The sequence below is a fragment of the Sebastes fasciatus genome, chromosome 13 (assembly GCF_043250625.1).
Source record: "Sebastes fasciatus isolate fSebFas1 chromosome 13, fSebFas1.pri, whole genome shotgun sequence".
NCBI classification, from domain to species: Eukaryota; Metazoa; Chordata; class Actinopteri; order Perciformes; family Sebastidae; genus Sebastes; species Sebastes fasciatus.
In genome coordinates, this window is record NC_133807.1 from 2,840,035 (window position 1) to 2,864,791 (window position 24,757).

Consider the following 24,757-nt stretch of genomic DNA (forward strand, 5'->3'; position numbering starts at 1 on the left):
TATAGACACTCGGCCCCAATAAGTAAGCAAGAGCACCTTGCCTTAGAGTTCAACTTCGTCCTGGCTAGCTAGTTGTGGGAAGTTGTCTGTCGGAAATGTTGTGTCAACTAAGGCACTAACTCTTCCTGTCACTGATGTTTATGCCAGAGAAAGGTTAAAGAAAGTTGTTAGCATTTATTGTTTATCTAGAACTTACTATACTAGTCCAGAGTGCCGGTTTGAATGTTGCAATTGCACCGTTTCAGAGGGCTTTAAGGTTTTAATTGAATATTTTAAAATCGGCATTCCAGATTTTTGTTGGATGCAGCGGATTTGTCTAAGAGCAAAATAGAATTATGCTAATGTCGATACTACCTAGCTCTATCAGGTTAAAACCTCATATCCTGTTGTTTTTCTCCTGTTATTTGAAATGCAGTGTAGAATGAAATAATTAGCAGTGCTACTTTTGTTTTATATTTTTGATAAGTAAGGATGTCTTATGTTGGTCAACAGAGATGGAATTGTTTTCCAGAACTGGAAATTGGTGTTTAATGTTGACAAAATTAAACAGTTTAATTGTATTGTATTTTAGTTTTGTGATTTGTGATAAAAGTGTATTACATGCATAGAGAAAATTACATTTATTTGGTAACATTTATCAAAAGAAAATTAGCAACATTTACACACTTATAGTGAGTAATAGTAAATATTACAGATATATAAGATTTACTTAATATTTTCATGACAGAGACAACTCTGTCAATGAAAAAAAATTAATTGAATTTACTTAATTAGTTTAAATAAATATAACATAACTTAAATATAAAAGAGTAACATTTACTTAATATCTTCACTAATGTTAAGTTTAGTAGTATGTACATTTTACTTGATGCTGGCAAGTGAGTTGTACTTGACATTACAGCAGTAAAGTTTACTTAGTTAGTGTTAGTGCAAATTGTTACGAGGATTTTATCAAGTAAATCCCACAAGTTGTTTTTTTCAGTGTGTGCTAAAACATGCATATGTTCATCAAACAAATCCATGAATAGAAAATGGATGGATGACCTTTCATAACGACTTCCTCTGAAGGAAAGTGGGGAAATGATCTTTATGTTGGTGTTGATTATAAACTGAAGTGTTCTGCATCTTAAGCATCTGGTCAGGAACACGCCCATTGATCAGATTTAACTTCCGCACTGATTGTGACTAAGCAATGTTTGATTTAAGAAATGGAAATTAGACAAAGCATAAGCACTTGTAAATTGCAAATAGACCAATGATATTTTTATATTTTTTATAAAGTATGCAAAGTTGATCAATATTGTCTCCTGTGTCTGATAATCATTTTTCAAGTAAAGCTAAACTTCCCTGAATAAGTAATGGCTAATTAGTCATATTGTTTAATTATCAATAATAATTAATAAGTAGATGGACAATTGCCTACTAACAATCAAAAGTTAATATTACTTACTTTGTATAAATAATTAGTTGTGTAATTTATTGAAAAATGTTAGGTAGACTTTACCTAATTTCTTCTAGTGTGTCACTAACAATCAAGGGTTAACATTACTCACTTTTTATAAGTAATTAGTTGTGTAATTTATTAAGAAATGTTAGGTAGACTTTACCTAATTTCTTCTAGTGTGTCACTAACAATCAAGGGTTAATATTACTCACTTTTTATAAGTAATTAGTTGTGTAATTTATTAAGAAATGTTAGATAGACTTTACCTAATTTCTTCTAGTGTGTCAAAGCTGTTAAATTAAGGTACTCCGGATTGTCTTTTGCATCATCCTAAAGATAAGGTTCACTCTAACTGTATATACAAAATACATATATGGAAATAAGATTGCTTGGATTATATTCACCAGAAGTATAAACCGTTACATTTCCCTTATAAATTAAAAAGAAAATACCACTAATTTGTGAGAGGAATATCTTTATTCTTTGATTTTTGGGTTGCACAAAAAAAATAAAAAAAAATAATGCTTGACAATGACTGATTATATTTGACTTGAGAACATCTCTGACTACATACATGCTGAACATCAAACATTTTTATTAAAGTTAAATTACCTAGAAGTGTATGATTCAACTTTTTCCCATGGTCTAGTGTTAAAAAAGCAATAAATCGTAATATCGAATCACAATACTTGTAGAATTGCAATACTTAAAAATCACAAAAAATTAGACTAGCCTTAATTGCAGAAAATAAATGTATAGCCATTAGCTGGAAAAAATTAGGAGCCCACTTAGTGCATCTCTGTGGCTTAAAGAGCTCTCATATACCTTCAGAAAAGATTTTGTTTAATCATAGGAAAAACACTTTCTGATAAATGTTGTAGAGGCTTTTTAACCTTTTTACTAAATACAACATCACATAAAGGGACTGTTTGTAAGAATCAGAATTGCTTGTTAACAGCGACACCCGTGGCCGTTAAGTCAACGAAAGTCAGCGTCGGTTCTATGGGTACCCACGAGTCTCCCCTTTACAGACATGCCCACTTTATGATAATCACATGCAGTTTGGGGCAAGTCATAGTCAAGTCAGCACACTCTGACACACTGACAGCTGTTGTTGCCTGTTGGGCTGCAGTTTGCCATGTTATGATTTGAGCATATTGTTTTATGCTAAATGCAGTACCTGTGAGGGTTTCTGGACAATATCTGTCATTGTTTTGTGTTATTAATTGATTTCAAATAATAAATACAGTATATACATCAATTTGCATAAAGCAGCATATTTGCCCACTCCCTTGTTGATAAGAGTATTTTCAATGGATCAAAAATGGAAAATCAATTTGCGATTAATGGTGATTAACTATTTGAATCGATTGACAGCCCTAATAATTATCCTACTATCCCATTGCCACTGACTAGGAATGAGTGCAAGCTCCCAGCCCTACTGTACGTCAGCCATACTTTAGAGTGTCCAGTCTCCACTGTGGATCATCCAGTCCAGCAGACAGGAGCGTCACTCCTGCGTCTCCTGGATGGTTGTAGCTCAGGTCCAGTTCTCTCAGATGGGAGGGGTTGGAGCTCAGAGCTGAGGCCAGAGAAGCGCAGCCCACCTCTGTGACCTGACAGCCTGACAGCCTGTTAACATTCAGCAATACAATCATTACTACAACTGGTCTGTAGTGGTGACTCGTGAGATCACAAGAATCTGGTCATTTGAGAGAAATTGTATGTGCGAGAGCTTTTAAATCTGTTCTAACCTGAGAGTTTCCAGTCTGCATTGAGGACTCTCGAGTCCGGCATAAAGAAGCTTCACTCCTGAATCTTGCAGGTCGTTGCTGTTCAGGTCCAGCTCTTTCAAACTAGAGGTCTGGGAGCTGAGAGCTGAGGCCAGATGTTCACAGCTTCTCTCTGACAGCTTACACTCGCTCAACCTGGATAACAATTAATGATGATGACAAGAGGCACCCCATTCGAATGTTAACAGGCCATTAAATAGGCGTTATCAGCCACTATAAGCACCGTAGATGTGGGTCATCAGGGGCCTACTACACCTACTATGTTGTAAAAGTGAAACTTAAAAGCAACAAATTCTAACATGTTGTGAAACTGAATGAAAGTTCACGTTTTGAACACAAACAAAAGGCTTTTTAGGTTTAGGCAATAAAACTACAACTTATTTAGGTTTAGACAATAAAACTACAACTTCTTTAGGTTTAGGCAATAAAACTACAATTTGTTTAGGTTTAGGCAAAAAAAACTACAACTTTAGGTTTTGGCGATAAAACTACAACTTCTTTAGGTTCAGGCAATAAAACTACAACTTTTTTAGGTTTAGGCAATACAACTACAACTTCTTTAGGCTTAGGCAACAAAACAACAACTTATTTAGGTTTAGGCAACAAAACTACAGCATCATTACATCCAGGCAATAAAACTACAAGTTCCTTAGGTTTATGCAACAAAATTACAACTTCTTTAGGTTTGGTCAACAAAACTACAACTCCTTTAGGTTTAGGCAACAAAACTACAACTTATTTAGGTTTAGTCAACAAAACTACAACATTTTTAGGTTTAGGCAACAAAACTACTACTTCTTTCGGTTTAGGCAACACAACTACAACTTCTTTAGGTTTAGGCAGCAAAACTACAACATCTTAGTTTTATGCAACAAAATTACAACTTCTTTAGGTTTAGTCAACAAAACTACAATTTCTTTAGGTTTAGGCTAAAAAATTACAACTTCTTTAGGTTTAGGCAACAAAACTACAACTTCTTTAGGTTAAGGCAACAAAACTACAACTTCTTTAAGTTTAGGCAAAAACCTACTAGTGGGTGTAATAGGCTCCTATTGACTCACACCTACACACGTAGGCAGAATTGTTGGTACCCTTCCGTTAAAGAAAGAAAAACCCCAAATGGTCACTGAAATAACTTGAAACTGACAAAAGTAATAATAAATAAAAATGTACTGAAAATTAACTAATGAAAATCAGACATTGTTTTTGAATTTTGGTTCAACAGAATCATTTTAAAAAACAAACTAATGAAACTTGCCTGGACAAAAATGATGGTACCCCTAGAAAAGATTGAAAATAATTTGACCATAGGGACATGTTAAACTAAGGTGTGTCCTGTAAATAGCATCACAGGTATCTTCAAACTTGTAATCAGTCAGTCTGCCTATTTAAAGGGTGAAAAGTAGTCACTGTGCTGTTTGGTATCTGGTGTGTACCACACTGAACATGGACCACAGAAAGCTAAGGAGAGAGTTGTCTCAGGAGATTAGAAAGAATATTATAGACAAGCATGTTAAAGGTAAAGGCTATAAGACCATCTCCAAGCAGCCTGATGTTCCTGTGACTACAGTTGCACATATTATTCAGAAGTTTAAGGTCCACGGGACTGTAGCCAACCTCCCTGGACGTGGCTGCAAGAGGAAAATTAATGACAAATTGAAGAGACGGATAATACGAATGGTAAGCAAAGAGCCCAGAACAACTTCCAAAGAGATTAGAGGTGAACTCCAAGGTCAAGGTACATCAGTGTCAAATCGCACCATCCGTCGCTGTTTGAGCCAAAGTGGACTTAATGGAAGATGACCCAGGAGGACACCAAATCATAAAAAAGTGAGACTGGAATTTGCCAAAATGCATATTGACAAGCCACAAAGCTTCTGGGAGAATGTCCTTTGGACAGATGAGACAAAACTGGAGCTTTTTGGCAAGTCACATCAGCTCTATGTTCACAGACGCAAAAATGAAGCATACAAAGAAAAGAACACTGTACCTAATGTGAAACATGGAGGAGGCTCGGTTATGTTCTGGGGCTGCTTTGCTGCATCTGGCACAGGGTGTCTTGAATCTGTGCAGGGTACAATGAAATCTCAAGACTATCAAGGCATTCTGGAGCGAAATGTGCTGCCCAGTGTCAGAAAGCTTGGTCTCAGTCGCAGGTCATGGGTCCTCCAACAGGATAATGACCAGAAACACAGCTAAAAACACCCAAGAATGGCTAAGAACAAAACATTGAACTATTCTGAAGTGGCCTTCTATGAGCCCTGATCTAAATCCTATTGAACATCTGTGGAAGGAGCTGAAACATGCAGTCTGGAGAAGGCTACCTTCAAACCTGAGACAGCTGGAGCAGTTTGCTCACGAGGAGTGGGCCAAAATACCTGTCGACAGGTGCAAAAGTCTCATTAGAGTTACAGAAATTGCTTGTTTGCAGTGATTGCCTCAAAAGGTTGTGCAACAAAATATTAAGTTAAGGGTACCATCATTTTTGTCCAGGCCAGTTTCATTAGTTTATTTTTTAAAATGATTATGTTGAACCACAATTCAAAAGCAATGTCTGATTTTCATTAGTTAATTTTCAGTACATTTTTATTTATTATTACTTTTGTCAGTTTCAAGTTATTTCAGTGACCATTGTGGGTTTTTCTTTCTTTAACGGAAGGGTACCAACAATTTTGCCTACGTGTGTATAGGGCTTATAGTGACTGATAACACCAATTTAATAGCCTGACAACAGTCTCATCGGCTGACAGAGAAGACTCTTTTGAGAGGTCTGCAACCAAAAAAACTCATGTCTGGCCAATAATTGTTTAATATATTATTTTAAATTCTTAAAATTATATTACCGGCTCTAAAGATAACAAATATTTCACTTAGCTGACCTGATAGTTTCCAGGTTACAGTGTGGACTCTCCAGTCCAGCAGAAAGAAGCTTCACTCCTGAATCATGTAGGTTATTCTTGCTCAAGTCCAGCACTCTCAAGCTGGAGGTCTGGAAAGTGAGAACCGAGGCCAGAGTTTCACAGCTCTTTTCTGACAGGTTGCAAGCTCTAAGCCTGAAGAAGAAAAGAGAATTATGAAACAAACATTAAAAAAATAAAATCTTAAATTGGTCTCAAGCTGGAAATTTAAAGCAGATAAGCCCTGACACACTGAAATCACTGTGTAGAAAGATGAACTCAAGCCCCATTTGGACTGGATTCATTTCTCTAGGGGAGGTGGGGTGATTTTAACAACCTGCCATGGTCAGTAATTTTAATCCAGAGCGCGTATGCGGGTAATTTTTATCCCTGCCACAGTAATAATTACAGCCACAATTTCCTACTGTTCATCTGCGAAGGTGTTGGTCCCCCTGTAATTGAAACTTCGGGGACACTGAACACCCCAGTCTTGGTACCGAGTCGATCTGACCTTCCATTCCCATGATATAACAAATCGGGATCCTCAAAATGAACAAGGTCCGATATGCACCAAACCTGGTACACATGGTCTATGGGACGGGCCAATCACGCACACCAAATTTGGTGCCCCTCCGTAGAAAGTGCTGAACCCGGCGTATTGGCCCCCCTATCAATTTGTATTTTTCCTATTAAAATACATTTTAATCAATTAATTTATAATATAAGTCTTGTATAATTGAATTCTAATCAAACAGTGTGAAAGTCTGTAATTATTCCAGTAACACCCTCCAGGCTTCATGATGAGGTGAATGCATTTGCAAACTGTAATTCTGCTTCTCCGGGCTGCACATAAGTGAACGTAGACGTCTTTCGGACACACTCGCGCATGTTTTTTTTTTTTATATAACTGTACGGATTGAGGGCATAACGTACTTGTCCACTAGGAAGCAGTGTCATGTTTAGCTAACCACAATGTACAGAAAATGTAGAAGATATCAGGGATTGGAAATCAATATCTCCCCGTTGACAGTGTGAACAAACCACTACATCCAGGAAACAGACGTGAAAGAATTTGGATTTATCAACATAAATCAACGAGACAGTGACAAATTGGCCAGCAATATGAAGAGCCTTGAGGAGGAGTTTATTTTCCTATGCTCTGCTAGAAGATCACTTCAGCCCCGTTTCCACCGCAGGAACTTAAGATTTTATGGGGCCTATTTACCCCCCAAAAAGCCCTAGTTGGGGGGTAGTGCTTTCTGAAAGTACTGGAACTTTGGGGGTGGAGTTTGCAAGCTGACCGTCGCTGATTGGTCAAACACACACAGCATGTTTTCTTAGATGAAACGGGTGGGCACACTGAACTGCAGGCTGCAGAGTGTGTTTGCTGTGACCACCAGCAGCCCTCGTCACATGTCATGTTGCTTTTTCAAACCTCAGTGGACTAATTTGCCTAATCTTTGCAGGTCTTTTGACCGCGGTGGAAACGGAGACAACAGGGGACTGAAGGAACCTTTTAGTTTCTTGAGAAGGAGTTTCAGGGACTAAAAGTCTCAGTTGGAAACCCAGCTTTTGTACTACTGTTGAGTTGTACTCTGAAAGAAGAAATAGAGAAAACTTCCGGACAGGATGTTAGATCAACCAATCATTTTGCTTGACGTCTGGGTAGGTTCGCAGAGACATTTATGCGTATCTCCGCAGAAGCAGAATTCCAGCTTTCACAGGCACACATATTGGCACCTGCAGAAACAACTTCTAAACTTAAGTGCCAGAAACTGTTGAAATAGTACAGAACCTGACCTGAGAGTCTCCAGTTTACAGTGTGGATTCTCCAGTCCTGCACTGAATACCAGCACTCCTGAATCCTGCAGGTTGTTCAAACTCAGGTCCAGCTCTCTCAGACCAGAGGACGGGGAGCTAAGGAAAAAGGCTACAGCATCACAGCCTTTCCACGTCAGCGCACAGCCAATCAACCTGAAAAAGAATGAGCGATGAAGACAAACTTTGAAAATGACAGCTCTCAAACAGATTTGGGTGTGGTTCATCATAAAGCCAGCTGACCTGAGAATTTCAAGTCCACAGTGTGGACTCTCCAGTCCCACAGAGAGCAGCTCCACTCCATCGTCCTGCAAGTAATTGCTAGTAAGGTCCAGCTCTCTAAGACTGGAGGACTGGCAACTGAGAACTGAAGACAGGGCTGTACAACTCGTGGATGTCAGAAGACAGCCACTCAGCCTGAAGAAGATGGACAAATACTTTAAAAATGTAAAGTAGCAAACTTTTGGACTGAAAGCGACTACCGGACGCCAGTTAAACATCCGGTACGGTACAAAAGTAAAACAAAATCATTTCTGTTCTATTGTCATATTCTACTGAAATGGCCTGTGTTAAACAATATTATATTATAAATATAATAAGTGTTTTCAGTCCAAAATGGCGACAGGGGCTGTTGTCAAAAAAACTCCAGAGTTTCGTCTCTTTGCTTCTATACTCTTTGCTTATATGAATATTTTTGCCTCATTGTGACGAATCTGTGGATATCTGACAGTGCATTCCATTCTCTATTTACCGGCTGTATAGCATGGAGCTCAGGGGAGTTTTTCCTTGCCAAGGGGAGTTTTTTCTGCCACTGTTGCTCATGGGGGATCTCTTGTTGGGTCTTTAAATAAGTGAAAATTAGAGTACGGTCTAGACCTCTATAGGAAAAGTGTCTCTAGATAACTGCTGTTATGATTTGACGCGATATAAAAATAAATTGAATTGAATCAGTATTCATTGTTGTAGGAGCTAAAGTCCAATACTGTAGCTACTGAGGTGATTAGCCCTGGACTGATGCGCTTTTCGCTGTAGATGGTACCTTTAGTTGTCTGTTGTGCTGTACAAAACTGATCCTGAGTCCGTTCGTTGGTTTTACAATAATAGTTCATTTATTCTTAATATGGTATTAAGGAAGCAAGTCCAGTTACCATAGCAACGAGTAAACAATAACAACACGGCAAACAATTCAGCGTCCCTGCGGTCAAAAACCATTTGCCCTTCCGGGCTAAACCCTGACGCCAACAACACACCTCCTTACCTATATACCCGTGGCTGGGTCAATCAATTAATACAGTGCCACCTAGTGTTCGTAGAAGTGAATTACATCCCAACCTCAGTATGTCAGCATCATGTTTTGGCTCTTACACACCGGCCCCTAATTGTTATGGCAGGCAGACATAACAATTCAAACAAAATACACAAAAAAGAGGAGCCAAATGTTACAATACACCAAGTTATGCATTTAAACTTCATGTACCAAACAGAGTTTTGTCACTGGCCTTTCAATTATGGTGGCTTTGGTCTGTCCTGACTGGTTTCCTCTGAATGGTTAGCCTCAGAAGCTTCCAGCTGCTTTCGTAGGCGAATCCTTCCTAACAACCCGACCTTTAACCTGAGGAACCAGGCAACTGATGTCTTGAGCCCTCTCCAGTCAAAAAAGTAGCCAATGAGCTGGACAGTAGGACCATTTTCCTGATGCAGTTGATGTTGAGGTACTGGCTCTGCATAGGTCTTACTGATGAGCGCATTCATGTACCCTGCATACTCCTGGTGCAAGTGTTTGTTATTGAGGAACCTTTTCCTCAAACCCTGGATCCTTTGCTTTGCCACCACGAAGTTGTTAGGCAGATAGACTTCCTTGCTTTTAAAGGGCAATTTCAAACAATACTTCCCATCCTGAAGTACCGCTGAGTGCTCAACAGTTTCCAGAAACTTGAGGTCTTCTCTGGACCTTTCCTTTTCCTCCTCACTCCTTTCATTGAAGTCGTGGTTGTACTGCTTGGTTAGCATTTCTTCCAGTTTGCGCACAGAGATCCGGTTCACATTAGCGGAGGGAAGCCCTGCCTCCAGGGTGCCACTGTTTCCAATCAGCGGCCCATTTACAACCCATCCCAGCACAGTCCTAATGGCATACGGGCCATTCCCGCAGCTGTTGATGACCTCCCAAGGCTCCAATATCTTGGGAGTATTTGTTCCAATCAACAGGTCGACATTTGCCTTGATGCTTGGAATGTGAACTTTTGACAAGTAGGGCCATTTAGCCAGGTCCTCGTGTGTCACCATGCTATCGGTGGTAACTGGCATTTTCTTCTGTGTGAAAACCTCTGGGAGAATATAGAAGTCATCACCATCCAGATCAGAGACCTCCAAACCAGTCAAGGAGTAAGCTGGAACAACTGTTTCTTGACCCATTGTGCGCAACAAGAAGCTGGTTCTTCTGCCTGTAACATTCAGCCTCTGCATAAGATGTTCTGAGCAGAATGTGGCTGAACTACCAGGATCCAAAAAGGCATAAGTTTCAATGATGTGATTTCCTTTGGCAGATTTCACCTTTACAGGGAGAATGGATAGAACACACCGGTCCTCACCGGCCCCTGTATGTCCACATGTTTGGAATGAATATGGCTGTTGAGATGGTTCCTGCTGCCAAGCTGTTACTTGCCTTTTGATATGAAGCACCGTGGGATGAGTTTGTCCACAAACCTTGCATGTCATGCGCCTCTCGCAATCCCTGCTCATGTGACCATCACCTAAGCATGCAAAGCAAACTCCCTTTTCCCTCAGAAAGTGAATCTTATCCTTGTGCATCTTTCCCTTGAACTGTTTACACTCGTCCAATGAGTGACTACGAGCACAGCAGAGACATTCAGCATTTTCAGCCTTGGCTGGATCTGATGTTGGTTCCTTAGCCTCCTGGGGCAAGTCCTTAGATGTTACTGTGGTGGCAACAATGTTTTCCTTCACCTTGTACCCAGACTGTGGCTTAAAACTGGTGAGAGGCTTCGTCCCAGTAACGCCAGATGTTGGTTCCTGTATGTTGCCAAACAGCGGGTCGGAAAGAATTCTGACACGACGCTCCATGAATTTGACCAGATCAATGAAGTAAGCTCTGTTATTGCTTTTCTCCATTATGTCGTGAGCTACTGTCCTCCATTGTTCTCTCATTTTGTATGGCAACTTTGAAATGATGGCTCTCATGTTTACAGGCATATCCAGTTCTTCCATGTACTGGAGTTCCCCCATCACGTTACAACAGCCACGTAAGAACAAAGAGTACGCTTGGAGTGCTTTCACGTCCTCAGATTTTATTATTTGCCAAGCCAAAGCCTTTTCAATATAAGCAGTTGCGATTTTGTACTGATTGCCAAAGTGTTCCTGTAGAAGACCCTTCGCCACTGCATAGCCACGCTCAGGAGCCATATGTTGGCAGCTACGCACCAGTTCTTGTGGTTGTCCTCTGGTAAACTGTTCCAAATAATACAAACAATCTGCTTTTCCTGCCTTTTCCTCCACTCCTTGCTCAAAGGCTTTGATGAACGTCCTGTATTGGAGAGGATCCCCTTCGAATAAGGGAATATCTCTCGGTGGTAGAGACAGTGAACGCTGCTGTTGAACCAAAGCAGCTGTGATTTCATTTTGTCTGTGCATGATGGTAAGTATGTCCACAGTTGGATGTTGACCGACCAGATGCTGGTATGTAGGCTGCCTTTCCTCTGTCTTTAACTGAGCAGTTGTTGGTTGGTACTGCAGATGCTGTGATGTTCCCAACAAACTGTTTTCCTGCTGATGTTCATTTGGTCTCATATCCAATGGCCTGTTAGACAGTAATGATCCTTTTGTCATATCATTTTGTTGTGATGATTTCCATGATCCAGGTTTGTATTCCTTTGCAGAAGGATTCAATACATTTGCAGATTCCAGTTTCCTTTTTTCCCTTTGCAAATAGGAATTCCTGCCATTTGATGGTACTTGAGAGGAGCTTCCCACATCATATGCCCTCAATACTGCTAGCTTAGCAGTGGATGCAGCTAGTTCAGCTTCCAAGTCAAGCTGCTCTCTTTTCCTCTTCAGCTGCTGTTCTTGCTCCTCCAAAGCTTGTCTTTCTTTTAAAGATGCAACGCGAGCCATGAGTGCAGCTCTGTCTGCCTCCACCTTTATTCTGGCAGAGGATGTGGTACTGGACTTACCACTGTTCATACTTTTGTGGCTTGAGTGTTTGCTACCAACATTTGAAACACTGTCATCTGGATGAATATCATCCTCAATATTACCCTTTTCATGTGTGTCACCTTCAATGCATGAAACCAACCTTTTTGCCTCAGCAATACACTCATTAGGTGCCAGCATTTTTGCATTAAACCATGTTACATGTTTTTCTTTTTCATCACATGGCAACAAAACCAACAGAGATTCATGCACACATTTAGCTTCATTACACACATTAATCAACTCTTCAAGAGCATTTTGTACCTGTTCTTTATCACCCATAACCATCAAACTTTGAATTGATTTTCTTATGTTTGTTACTTTGTTTAGCTTAGCCCTTCTGCTGTCTTGCAACTTTTCCAGTTTATCAGCAAGCGCTTTCACGGTGAGCTTTACTACCCGCTTCTCAGCTGGTGTTTCAACACCGCCAGTCTCACTAGCGGTTTGTGCACCAGTCCCGGTAATACGGCCCGACGCCGCTTCGCGACTCTCCATGATTAACAGTCAGTCACTTAACAGTCAATGTAACAAACAGTCAGCGCAAAGTCCAAAGTCCGCCCGCTTCGGCAACCAATGCATTGGATTTCCGCCCGCATATGTGTGCACACTTTATATGGCCATTACACAGTGTAGCGCTACGATACCTCCGCGTCGGGCGCCTTGTAGTGATGCCGTGGTCCGATGCTCCACAGCCGGCTTTAGCATTAGCTCCGTAGCTCCTCCGTCCTACCTCCTCCGCCCATGGATGGCTGCAGACGTCCTCCAAACACAGCCGAAATCCACACCGGCAGCTCTCCTCGTCCTCCCGCGTCGCCTCCGTTGAGTTCCAAACGTGCCGCAGTTTCAACGAAGTTCCAACAGGACGGGTTTTTGACTAATTGTAGGAGCTAAAGTCCAATACTGTAGCTACTGAGGTGATTAGCCCTGGACTGACGCGCTTTTCGCTGTAGATGGTACCTTTAGTTGTCTGTTGTGCTGTACAACACTGATCCTGAGTCCGCTCGTTGGTTTTACAATAATAGTTCATTTATTCTTAATATGGTATTAAGGAAGCAAGTCCAGTTACCATAGCAACGAGTAAACAATAACAACACGGCAAACAATTCAGCGTCCCTGCGGTCAAAAACCATTTGCCCTTCCGGGCTAAACCCTGATGCCAACAACACACCTCCTTACCTATATACCCGTGGCTGGGTCAATCAATTAATACAGTGCCACCTAGTGTTCGTAGAAGTGAATTACATCCCAACCTCAGTATGTCAGCATCATGTTTTGGCTCTTACAATTGTGTTTATTACTATGTCATAATCTCTTTAAACAGATTTTGCATTCACATGTAGAATCTGTAGGCGCAAGATTTTGGTACCACAAGCATTCTGGTTTAGTGTGAGTAGTGTTGACCAATTATGTTCGAGCAGGCTTTGGTTGAATGCATGTAAAGAGTCCATGTGGAGAGCAAAAGATGCTGAACCATGGAGGACCATTTTCCGACAGGAGCAAGTGTTAGCGCAGCTTTCACGTCCAAATGCGCACATGAGACACCGACCTGGAATGATTTATACGTGTAAGAAGTTACAAACAGTCCCTTAAAAAACAATCGCATAACGATTGCCAATTAGGCTTAGGCCATGCTAACAGGAACTAACTTTGCTCCACTGACTTCTATGGTAAGTAGCTAGCAGGCTAGTGAGCTAGCTGGCTTTGTTGATGTACGTGACGGTCTGTGGTTAAACTTTTAAACAGGAATTAATCGGAATTAAGTCATACTTTTCATCTTGAAACAATCACTAACCCATTGACAGCATTTATTTACATTTATTCAATTACTTCATTCTGTTACTAAAATACTTTCACATTTGAAAGGTACATTCGACTGATGTAATTAATGTAATGCATATCTCCGGTAAACATATTTGGGGGAAGTGAAGCCTAAGGTATTTGTAAATCTATGTCAAATCCACCTCTGAGGTGGGATCCAAATGATCCTGGATTTTGGGATCAAAGTGATCCAGATTTCTGCTTTAAATTCTAAATACCCAAATGCAGCATTCTTTCCAGATTAAAAACCACTATAATCCCATGAGTTCATTTTGAAGTAAATTAGCTTGTAAACTGGCTACTTGTCGTATATGTGGTCTCTCAACTCCAACTCCAGTCTCGCGTCTCAAGTTGCTAATCGGACTCTATATACAATGAGCAGTGCACGGAAGAGGAAGTCTTGACCCGGTTATCCGCTGGCTACACCACAACCTCCAAAATATAGCCCTTTGCCCCCAGAGACTTATCTGTCATCAGACCGGAAGCTGATGGGTTCTAAGGTTGTTTGTAACATGGCTATATGGAAATAAATCATTTTTTTAAAGTAAAACTCCTAGTCAACAGTCAACCTGGAAACAATAAACATGGCCAAAACATGGAGAGCGCCTGAGCATATCTTATAAATTGTATCATAAGTGGTGTATTTTAGTGTATTTTCATCAAATGTACAGTCCCAGTTGTAGTAAAGAGTAACAGAATACATTCAGTTCATTATCCATTGGATCTTTGTTTTAAAAATGATATTGCCATTGAAATTAAAATGTTGTTGGCGTTGTTTGATGCTATAATGATATTAATGCTATTAATAATATGTGTATCCACATATTGCAATCGGCGGATAAGAATGTGCTGTGGATCTTTATCCAATCATAATCAACCATTGTGTAGCCTGATTCAGATGAAATCAAAGTGATCGGACATTCACCCCACTACAGTTTCATAATGAACCAAATATATTTTTATACTTCTCAACTGGTGGAATGGCCCTCGCCGGGCGCATCGTTCGGTGCGCCGCGACCGAGGTTTGCTTGGAAAGTTTTACAGCACCCCTCGCCCAGACCTCGCCGCTGCCCGGGGCCGTTCAGTACTAGCTGCTCAATGTGCCCTCTCTCCCTGTGGGGATGGACGGGATTCCCGGCGCGACTATCAACCGGGGCAGACTGTCGTCAGTGCGAGGGGTCTGCGGCAACGTTGGCAACCCATTCATAACCATACAACCTTGATGATTAAATAGTTTACTAGAGCACCAAGTTGTTCATAGATCTAGCCTAGATGTTGCTCTCACAGTGCTCCAGATTGTTGCATTTAACTTTAATATGTTCCAAATTTTCTTCCTAGGCAGCACCACACAATACTGTGCTGAATACTGAAACACTGTACTTACATCATCCAAAGCCGCCCCCCCCCCACACTTCAAAACTCATTCCGGCACCGCTGATTGAATACGTTATGCATATGATGTGAATGTGTTGTGAACCCACCGAGATAGACTGGAGGCTTGAAGCACTGGCAGCAACATCAGTAGACCTTCCTCTGAAGCAGAGAACTTCTTCAGGTCAAACACATCCAACTCGCTCTCTGATGACAGTAAGATTTTGACCAGAGCCGACCACTGAGCAGGAGACAGTTTGTTTGTGGAAAGCCATTCTGAACTCAGGTACAGTTGGATCTCCTCCACTAGAGAATGATCACGCAGCTCATTAAGACAGTGGAACAGGTTGAGGCATTGCTCTGGAGAGGGATTCTCCCTGATCTTCTTCTTGATGTACTGGACTGTGTCCTGATTGCTCTGTAAGCTACTTCCTGATTGTTTCAACAGGTCTTGAAGAAGTGCTTGATTGGTCTGCAGTGAGAGGCCAATTAGGAAGCGGAGGAACAAGTCCAGGTGCCCATTTGGACTCTGTAAAGCCTTGTTGACCGCACTTTGGAGGAGGTGATTTACTGTAGATTGCTCTGTGCTCTGCTCAGCAGACTGTTGGGAGGTTGATGGCTCTTCTGCCAAGAGGTTGACACCAGAGTTGATGAAGGATGCAGTGACATGGACAGCAGCCAGAAACTCCTGAAAGCTCAAATGGACAAAGCAGAAAGGTTTGTCCTGGTTCAGCCGGCGGTCCTCTTTAAGGATCTGTGTGAACACTCCAGGGTAGACTGAAGCAGCTGTGATATCAATGCCACACTCTTTAAGATCTGCTTCATAGAAGATCAGGTTGCCTTTCTGCAGCTGCTCAAAAGCCAGTTTTGCAAGAGACATAATGATCTCGCTGGTCTCTGTGTTCCAAAGTAGACCTGTCTCAGCTCTTCCATGATTTTTGGCATTCGCCAGTTTGGACTGATCTAACAGAAAATGGATATACATCTCCGTCAAGGTCTTGGGCAGCTCTCCTCTATCATTGGTTTTCAACACATCCTCCAGAACTGTCGCAGTGATCCAACAGAGGACTGGAATGTGGCACATGATGTGGAGGCCTTGGGATGCCTTAATGTGAGTGATGATTCTGCTCGCCAGCTCCTTATTCCTGAATCTCTTCCTGAAGTACTCGTCCTTCTTTGGATCAGTGAACCCTCTCACTTCTGTCACCATGTGAATGTACCCCGGAGGGATTTCATTGGCTGCCCCGGGTGTTGTGGTTATCCAGAGGCTGGCAGAAAGGAACAGTTTACCCATGATGAGGTTTGTCAGCAGCACGTCCACCGAAGCCGAGTCAGTGATGTCAGTCAGAATCTCGTTGTTGTGGAAGTCCAAAGGAAGTTGACACTCATCCAGACCATCGAGGATAAACACAATCTGGAATTTATCAAAACCGCTTATTCCTGCTTCTTTGGTTTCAGTAAAGAAGTAATGAAGAAGTTCCACCCAGCTGTATTGTTTCTCCTTGAGCAAATTCAACTCTCGGAAAGTGAATGGAAATATGAACTGAATCTTGTTGGTGACTTTGTCTTCGGCCCAATCCATGGCAAACTTCCGTGTCAAGACTGTTTTCCCAATACCTGATACTCCTTTTGTCAATAATGTTCTAACTGATCCGTCTTGACCAGGTAAGGTTTCAAAGAGGTCTTGGACGATGACCTTCCCAGAGTTTTCCTCTGTGATGTCGAGCTCAGTGTAGATCTCATTCATCAACATCTGCTTCCCAGATTTTGTGTCTTGCTCAAACAAATGCTGAAACCTCTTCCTCAGGTTGGATTTGAGTTTACGTTGGCAATCAGTGAGAGCCTCTGAACAAATACAGAAGAGATGACATTAAATTTAACATGCTTTTGTACAAAATAACATTCCCATACAAATAAACTGCATTCTCATTCATGTTTCGAGGGAAAGTCCCTTGGGGTTAATTTGAACATGCTTTTGTCAGCATTTGAAAATCTATGCAAACATTTCAGATGAATGGACACACATTTCTATCTCCATGTTAGTTATTCAGACTATAGGGTGGTGCAGGGATGACATATTTTTGTAGGCCAACCCAGAAGTTAGAATTGCATGGTTTCCCTCGACAAAAGCCAATGGGATCCTTCCATTGGGTTTTTTTATTTTTTTTTATTATATTATTGCAGAAAGCTCTGTGGCAAACAAATGTTTGTGATACTACCGTTTTGTTCTGTAAAATAATCTCAACAAATGAACACCACTTTTACGATTTTTGAAGTGCAATCGCCAGAAGTAAAAAGCTACCGTTAAGCTATAAACGAACTACACCACGGTTGCATGAGGGCAAGTATATGCAAGTAGTCTACGCAATTCTTCAAGTATATAAACTTGGAAAAAAAAGTTTGGAAATTTGTGTTTGGTCGATTATTCTCTGTTGTTACAATGCTAATTGCCATTGTATTTTACCTTCACAATGATGTCCAACTTGTAAGTATCATGCATTTGTGGGATGAGCAGCACAGCTGATTATGTGGGTAATGCCCAAATGAAATTTGCCAAAATTCTCTGCCAATGCTAAACAGTGTATTCTCCTGTTGGTATTGACTTATTTTGAGCTCCAGGTGCTGCCAATCAGGTGTCTGATGTGCATGAGGCCTGCTGGGTGCTGCGCCCTACTAAAGTGATCATTTGGTGTCGGCTCCAAGCATCGGCATGCCACATTTGTCTAATCTGGATAAAGCCTGTGCGAAAAGTTAAGTTGAAGCTGGTGTTCCGCAAAACCAAGTTGAATCCTGGTTGAGGAGTGGATGCCATCCCACAGCAACGTGTGACCAGGTTGGTGACCAGCATGATGAGGAGGTGCCAGGCTGTTGTGGCTGCGTATGGATCTTCCACCGCTACTGAGGCTCCTGACGGTGTATTAAATGAATAAAGTGTAAAATAGACAATATGTCTTGTTTGTTCTTTGTTATTGATAGAGAGTTCAATCATCCAATCCACCAAACAATTCACAACAAGAGTCAATACCACCAGGAGAATACACTGTTTACCATTGGCAGAGCATTTTGGCAAATTTTACTTGGGCACTACCCACATAATCAGCTGTGCTGCTCATCCCACAAATACATGATCCTTACAAGTTGGACCTCATTGTGAAGGTTAATAAACAGGCTTTCCAACGATGTAAAATACAAGAAAATAATAAAGAAATAATTGACCAAACACAAATTTCCAAACTTTTTTGTCCGAGTTAATGTGTAGGAGTGATGACGTTTTGAAGTCTCATTTAGTAACTTGTTAGCAACCGCCCTTTTTAAAGACACATAAAAGCTTCAAAATTCACGAGTGGTTTATTTATTGATGTATTTTATATCATAGAACAAAACTTTAAGATCTCTAAAGCTTGTGTTAACCACAGACCTTATTTCAGACATCTAACCAAAAACCCATTGACTTCCAGATGAGGGAACCGGAAGTGCTAAAATGCTAACTCATAGCCGGGTTTTAAGACTTATTCCTGTAGCACTCTATTGCGCTTTAATGATAGATTGTGGGAGGTGATTGCAGAACAGGGACAGAATCAGAATCGGGGATAGTCGCATAACAAATGATATAAGAAAGATTAGACAGTAGTGATGGTGCTCTAGGCAGCTAAAGGAGTCCCCGTTTGGGACTAGTGCTATCCGTCACACCCACATAAATAATTCAGTATGCTCTTATACTGAGAATTTCATAACGATTAGAATAATCGTTGGGCTCAATGTGCGAGGTTTCTGTGTTTTTGTTTTAATCAAACAACAGTTTAAAAGAACGCATACAAAACAACGGACTTGGTGTGCAAAGACCTTTACACGTGTAACTCTGTTCTATCCTTTTATGTATTTATTGATTTATTTCCTCACACGTACCTTTGGATGTTGAGCTGATGTTTGATAAACGCTGCACCAAGTCATTCTTTTGGATGAACTTCAAAGCCTTGATGGTCACCTCCACTGCATTTTGGTTGTAGGTCTCTATGATCTCATCCACTGTGTCCAGCCTGTCTGCATTCCCTAACTGGCTCCTTGGGATTGCTGGGAAGCCTTCCAAGGCATCAGCCTGCTGCAGAAACCATTTGAACTTTTTAAACTCTCCGTCTGCCAAATCCTCCAACGTTGCCAGCAGCTCTACGGCTGTTGCCATGGTCTCTTCCTGCTGAAATACCATGAAACATTGTTAACAATTTACAATAAGGGTGCATTCATTCAAATCAATTAGCACACTGAAGTATGTTTTTTAGTATTAAACAGTTTGTAAATGTTGTAGTTATACCTCAATTTGGGCACACTAACCAACACTTTATCTTAATAATCAATCTTATCAGAGGGTCATTATGTCTACATGCTGACCGTCACCACATTATCTAATCCTTTCATGAATTAAACCCAAAGTATTTCATTTGTTTTAAATAACATAATGTAGCACAGAACGGACAAACCAAGCATTTTACGTTACCTTAAAGGTCCCATATCATGCTCATTTTCAGGTTCATACTTGTATTTTGGGTTTCTAGTAGAACATGTTTACATACTTTAATGTTTAAAAAAACCTTTAAGTTCCTCGTACTGTCTGCTTGGATATACCTGTATTTACCCTCTGTCTGAAACACTCCGTTTTAGTACATTTCAATGGAATTGCAACAGAATTGCGTTGCTAGGTAACAGCTTGGGTCCATGTTTACTTCCTGTCAGCTGATATCATTTACATACAGACTACCAAGGCTAGGTGACAAAGTGGCAGCCTGGAGAATGAGACTTGTTGGTCACTGCCAAACACATCAAGAACTCCCAGCAAGCATGCTGGTGCTGTGGGAACCAACGCACGGGTATCGATCACAGGGACGTCCCACACCAACATACATGGACGTACTGAGGAGAGATGCTGGACAGTGCTGGCGAGCTAGCCAGATGTATGGTTGACTGAGATAGCTGGAAGCTCCGCTTGAAAGCCCGTCTGAGGACGACCCAATGATATCAATTCCGATAGTTGTATTATCACTCTTTTACATCCACTGCTATTGATTTTTGTTATTAGACCTACATGTATTAGTTATTACAGCTGCTGTGCTCTCTCTCTCTCTCTCTCTCTCTCTCTCTCTCTCTCTCTCTTCAGGAATATGATTCATTTATTTTATTTGATTTCATTTTAGTCTCAGATGCTGAAACCCTTGCACTGATAAAGGCACAGGTTAAACTGGATAACCTCTTCAGTGGGAAGAGGAATACAGCTAGATCAGGCAGGGAGTAAGTATACCGTATATCCTGGGTTAAAATGTTATCACATATGGGTATGGTGAATTAACATAAGCTAATTCTGATCTAGTAATAGTACCTTACATGATTTCATGTGACAAATAAACATATACCCTATTGTTTTATTACACACTGCTGATGAGCTGCTGTTGTGACTGATTACAGACAGATGGTGAAGGAAATGGGTCTGGAGGGTCAGGTCACTGGCCTACAATTAAAATAAGATTACATTGGCTACTCCAGCCTTCTATATGGAACTGTAATGTGCCTATTACTTAGTAATCTACACATTTGATGAACTTTTCAACATTTGAGGTGAAAGCAATTATGAGTAGCCACACAGTTGAATGGCTAGTAACAGATAGACTATTCTAGTATTGGTCACTGTGTATTCTGCTGCCCTTTCACTAACATTCTATTATCCATAGGAGTTGAAGAATCCCCCCACCGCCACACAGGGACGGAGAGTGGTGAGGAAACATCAGCTACTTGGCCGTGGTTTGATGCCATGCATGAGGCGCTAGGGGAGAGGCCGTCTATTCAGCCTCCCACCCTTGTTGCCTCATGCTCGGTGCCAAACCGTGGCCAGGCTGCTGCTGAAGCCTCACCCTCAGAACCCTCAGGAACCTCCATCCTGGATGATGCTTCCAGTGAGGAAGAGCCCATGCCCTCCACCTCCTCCCAGCCACCCACCAAAAGGTGCAGGAGGGGGTGAGGGCATGTTGGCCTTCCTCAGGAAGAAGGCTGAGAAGGAGGAAGCCAGGGATGCTGCCTTAATGGAGCAAAATGAGCGGTTCCTTAACCTTTTTGCAGAACTTGTTAAAAAAAAAAAGAAGAAAAAAAAAAAGTGGAGTCCTGTTCTGTTAATTTAAGAAGTCAAATGCAAAGTTCTTCTGTTAGCATAGTATTGAGCAACACATAACTTTAATCTACAATCTAAATCTTCCCACCTGTCAGAGCTCTCCCTGTACACCGCTCCCATCACTTCAGAACTCACTGTACTGTCAAAGCCCCTTCCTCCCACCTCTTACAAGAGTATATGTGAGGAGCCCCTTTTTCAGAACAGTCACCTTAAAACACATGACAGCTCTGTTGTTCATGCAATGTTATTACTGTGATACACATTACAATGTTCTCACCAGGGCGTACCTGGTGGGAAAAGGTAGGAGTTTCTGAATGCAAAGTGACTGACTTACTCCTGTGAAATATATATATAAGTTAAATCTGATGACACAGATGAAAAAAATGAGTCTAGCAGCACATGTAGGCTATTAATGCAGGACACAGCCATATCCACCATGTCATCCTATTTACTAAATGCTTCCATTTACATTCAGACACTACTTGTATTAATTGGAATAGTTGTAAGCCCCTTTACCACTATTTTTACGGAGAGTTAATGATGGTGTTTCTTCGGCAACCCATGGTTTTGTTATCTGACAGAAAGACCCACTGCAATAAACAGGAAAAACAATGTGTGAAAGAAAGGCAAGTTCTTATTTATTAATGTGCAAAAACAAAACTGTAGAAGAAAAGTTCTTCAACTATTGGTCAAAAACAGGAAAACCATATACTTTACAAAATGAAATAGTTGTGCTCTTGCAGCGGTGAGGGACACCGGTTTGGGGCTGACACATGTGCTGCCAGTCTGTCCCTGTATAACTGACCTCCATCTTCAATCACTTGCACAGGTGGTAGTGGTGGCGGTGGCACTGGTTCCTCTTCCTCAGCCGACTCCAGGATGTCCCCAGCAGTAATGCAGATGTTGTGGAGCACTGTACACATCGCGACAACCTTCGGAGCGAAGGTGTGATCCACTTCTAGGGCTTTGAGGAAGATCCCTCGCCACCGTGCCTTCATCACTCCAAAGGACCTCTCGATAATGGATCGGGCTCTGGCATGGTGAGCTTTGAATCGCACCTCCACTGTTCCCCGCACTGGCTCCCGGTACGGGGTAATCAGGGTGACTGGTGCCCTCAGACATGGGTATCCCCCATCCCCCACGAGGAAGAAGCCAGCTGGTGGGTAACAGCCCCTGATAAATACTGGACTATTTCTTAGTACCCTGGTGTCGTGGACCAAACCAGGGTACCCAACAAATATGTCCAGATATTTGCCAGTGCTGTCTCAGATCGCCTGAAGCTGGACCGAGTGGAACAGTTTCCTGTTCAGATAATCTTGTGCATGTGGATCATTGGGAGCCTTGATACGGATGTGGCATCCATCGATGGCTCCCACACAGTGGCTGAAGGCCGGGCTGTTGGCAAGGTGCTGGAAGCCATGGCCAACTTCAGCACACTGTGCTAGTGTGGGGAAGGTGACCACTTTGTCCAAGAGAGACAGGATTGAGTCGCACGTGCGATGTACAATGTCAAACACAGTCATCTTTGGCACATTGAACACCCGGGAAACAGCAGTGTATGACAGACCATGTGCCAGCCAGTAGACCACCAGGAGGACCTCCATGTGCTGCACCCAGCCATGGGTCGTCTCCCTCCTGAGAAGGGCCATCAGCGCCTCAAAAGACGGCCTTGACAGGCGATAGTCGAGATGCATGTCTCTTGATGCATCTAAATATATCTGCAGAAGAGGGACATGGGTGTTGGGGGTGGCATATATTGTGCTCCTGTCCTGTAAAAGACAAAATAAAGTGTGAATACATAAGTAATGTGCTGTGTTGTCCTGTCTTAATTTTTTAACCTAATGATGCATTATTGTTTAAGGCAAGCACTTGGGAGAAGTTACCCTTCAGGGCATTCTGCCAGAAAGGTTTCATTTGAACACAAATCATGATCTTTTCCTAAAACTAAGTTAGTTGCCTGACATTTCTGGCAGAAAGCCCTGAAGGTGAACTTCTCCCATGTGCACATAGGAACACAGTAGATATGCAGAACCAATTTCAGTTATGCTTTGATGGTATGTTAAATTTAAGCATGCTCTGTGATCAATGTTAACCCGTATCAGCATCCACTACCCACTTGTGCACACAATGCCATGATAATTCTCCTGTTTCGCTGCAAGAGGACCCATCCAGCAGCAGCAAGCTCCATGTCTCCCATTTCGCTCTCGAACTCTGACACTTCCCAGCTACACTTTTATAGGCCACTAATTTAAATTGGCTCATCGGGATATATACTACTCAGCTGAGTAGGTGGGTTATTGGCTATACTGCATATTGAGTGCAGGTGTGTTGGGCCCTTGATTATCTGATATAACAGTCTGTATCAGCCATAACAACTTTGAAGCACAATCAAGTCAACATTTCAAGGTGTTTTTCTGAGTTGTGTTGTGTTTCTTAAGCTACTATATGCATATACTTATAATCAAATAATTAGCATATCTACCATAACACAGAGATCTGTCTTTTAAGAAAAAGTGATATAAGACATTTTTTAACCAGATGATGTTTTTAATTCAACATGTTTGAAACTTAGGAATGATGATTTGGACAGTAGTAGATTCACGTTATGCATGTCTTGTATAAAGTATTATTTATTCAATCATTTTCATACAATCATACTAATTAGGATTCATGTCGACAAATATGTAAAATATGGACAGGAGCGTGAGCAAAGATTCTCAATGTGACAGCCATTTGGTATCTTAAGCGTTTCAAGGCCAAAGTATTATCGATGATATTTGCATGTCAGTTTGATACTTTTCTCTTCTCTGCTAACTAGGACATTATGACTACACTGGGGCCGTTCTACATGAACGGACAGCAAACGAAATTGCCAATGCCAAACAGTGTTAATAATAATAATAATAATAATACATTTTATTTAGTGGCGCCTTTCTGGACACCCAAGGACACCTTACAAAAATCAATTAAAACAGACAGATAAAACAATATAAAAACAACAGGACATGACAGAGACATATTTGTACAGACACATATGATGGGTGCGGATGAGTACTAGAGAGAGTAGGCCAGTTTAAACAGGTGGGTTTTGAGGAGGGATTTGAATGATGTGATATTGTCAGACTGCCGGATGTGTGGGGGGAGTGAGTTCCAGAGCCTGGGAGCAGAGCAGCTGAATGCCCTAGCTCCCATGGTGCTGAGGCGTGAAGTGGGGGTGGTCAGAAGTCCGGCTGATGATGAGCGGAGGGAACGGGAGGGG

The 24,757-nt window shown here is 41.5% G+C and overlaps 1 protein-coding gene across 1 annotated transcript; it reads right to left on the reverse strand.

Annotated features, from left to right (window-relative positions):
- Nucleotides 1–2,856: 2,856 nt before the first annotated feature.
- LOC141781432 (uncharacterized) lies at nt 2,857–19,551 on the reverse strand. The gene is made up of 9 exons (XM_074657202.1): nt 19,254–19,551; nt 15,454–17,192; nt 10,656–10,982; nt 9,565–10,502; nt 8,196–8,369; nt 7,935–8,108; nt 6,117–6,290; nt 3,199–3,372; nt 2,857–3,076 (listed from the first exon to the last, which is right to left on the reverse strand). Exons 1-9 carry the CDS (start codon nt 19,549–19,551, stop codon nt 2,893–2,895), a joined length of 4,182 nt encoding a protein of 1,393 aa, XP_074513303.1. The 3' UTR covers nt 2,857–2,892.
- Nucleotides 19,552–24,757: the final 5,206 nt, after the last annotated feature.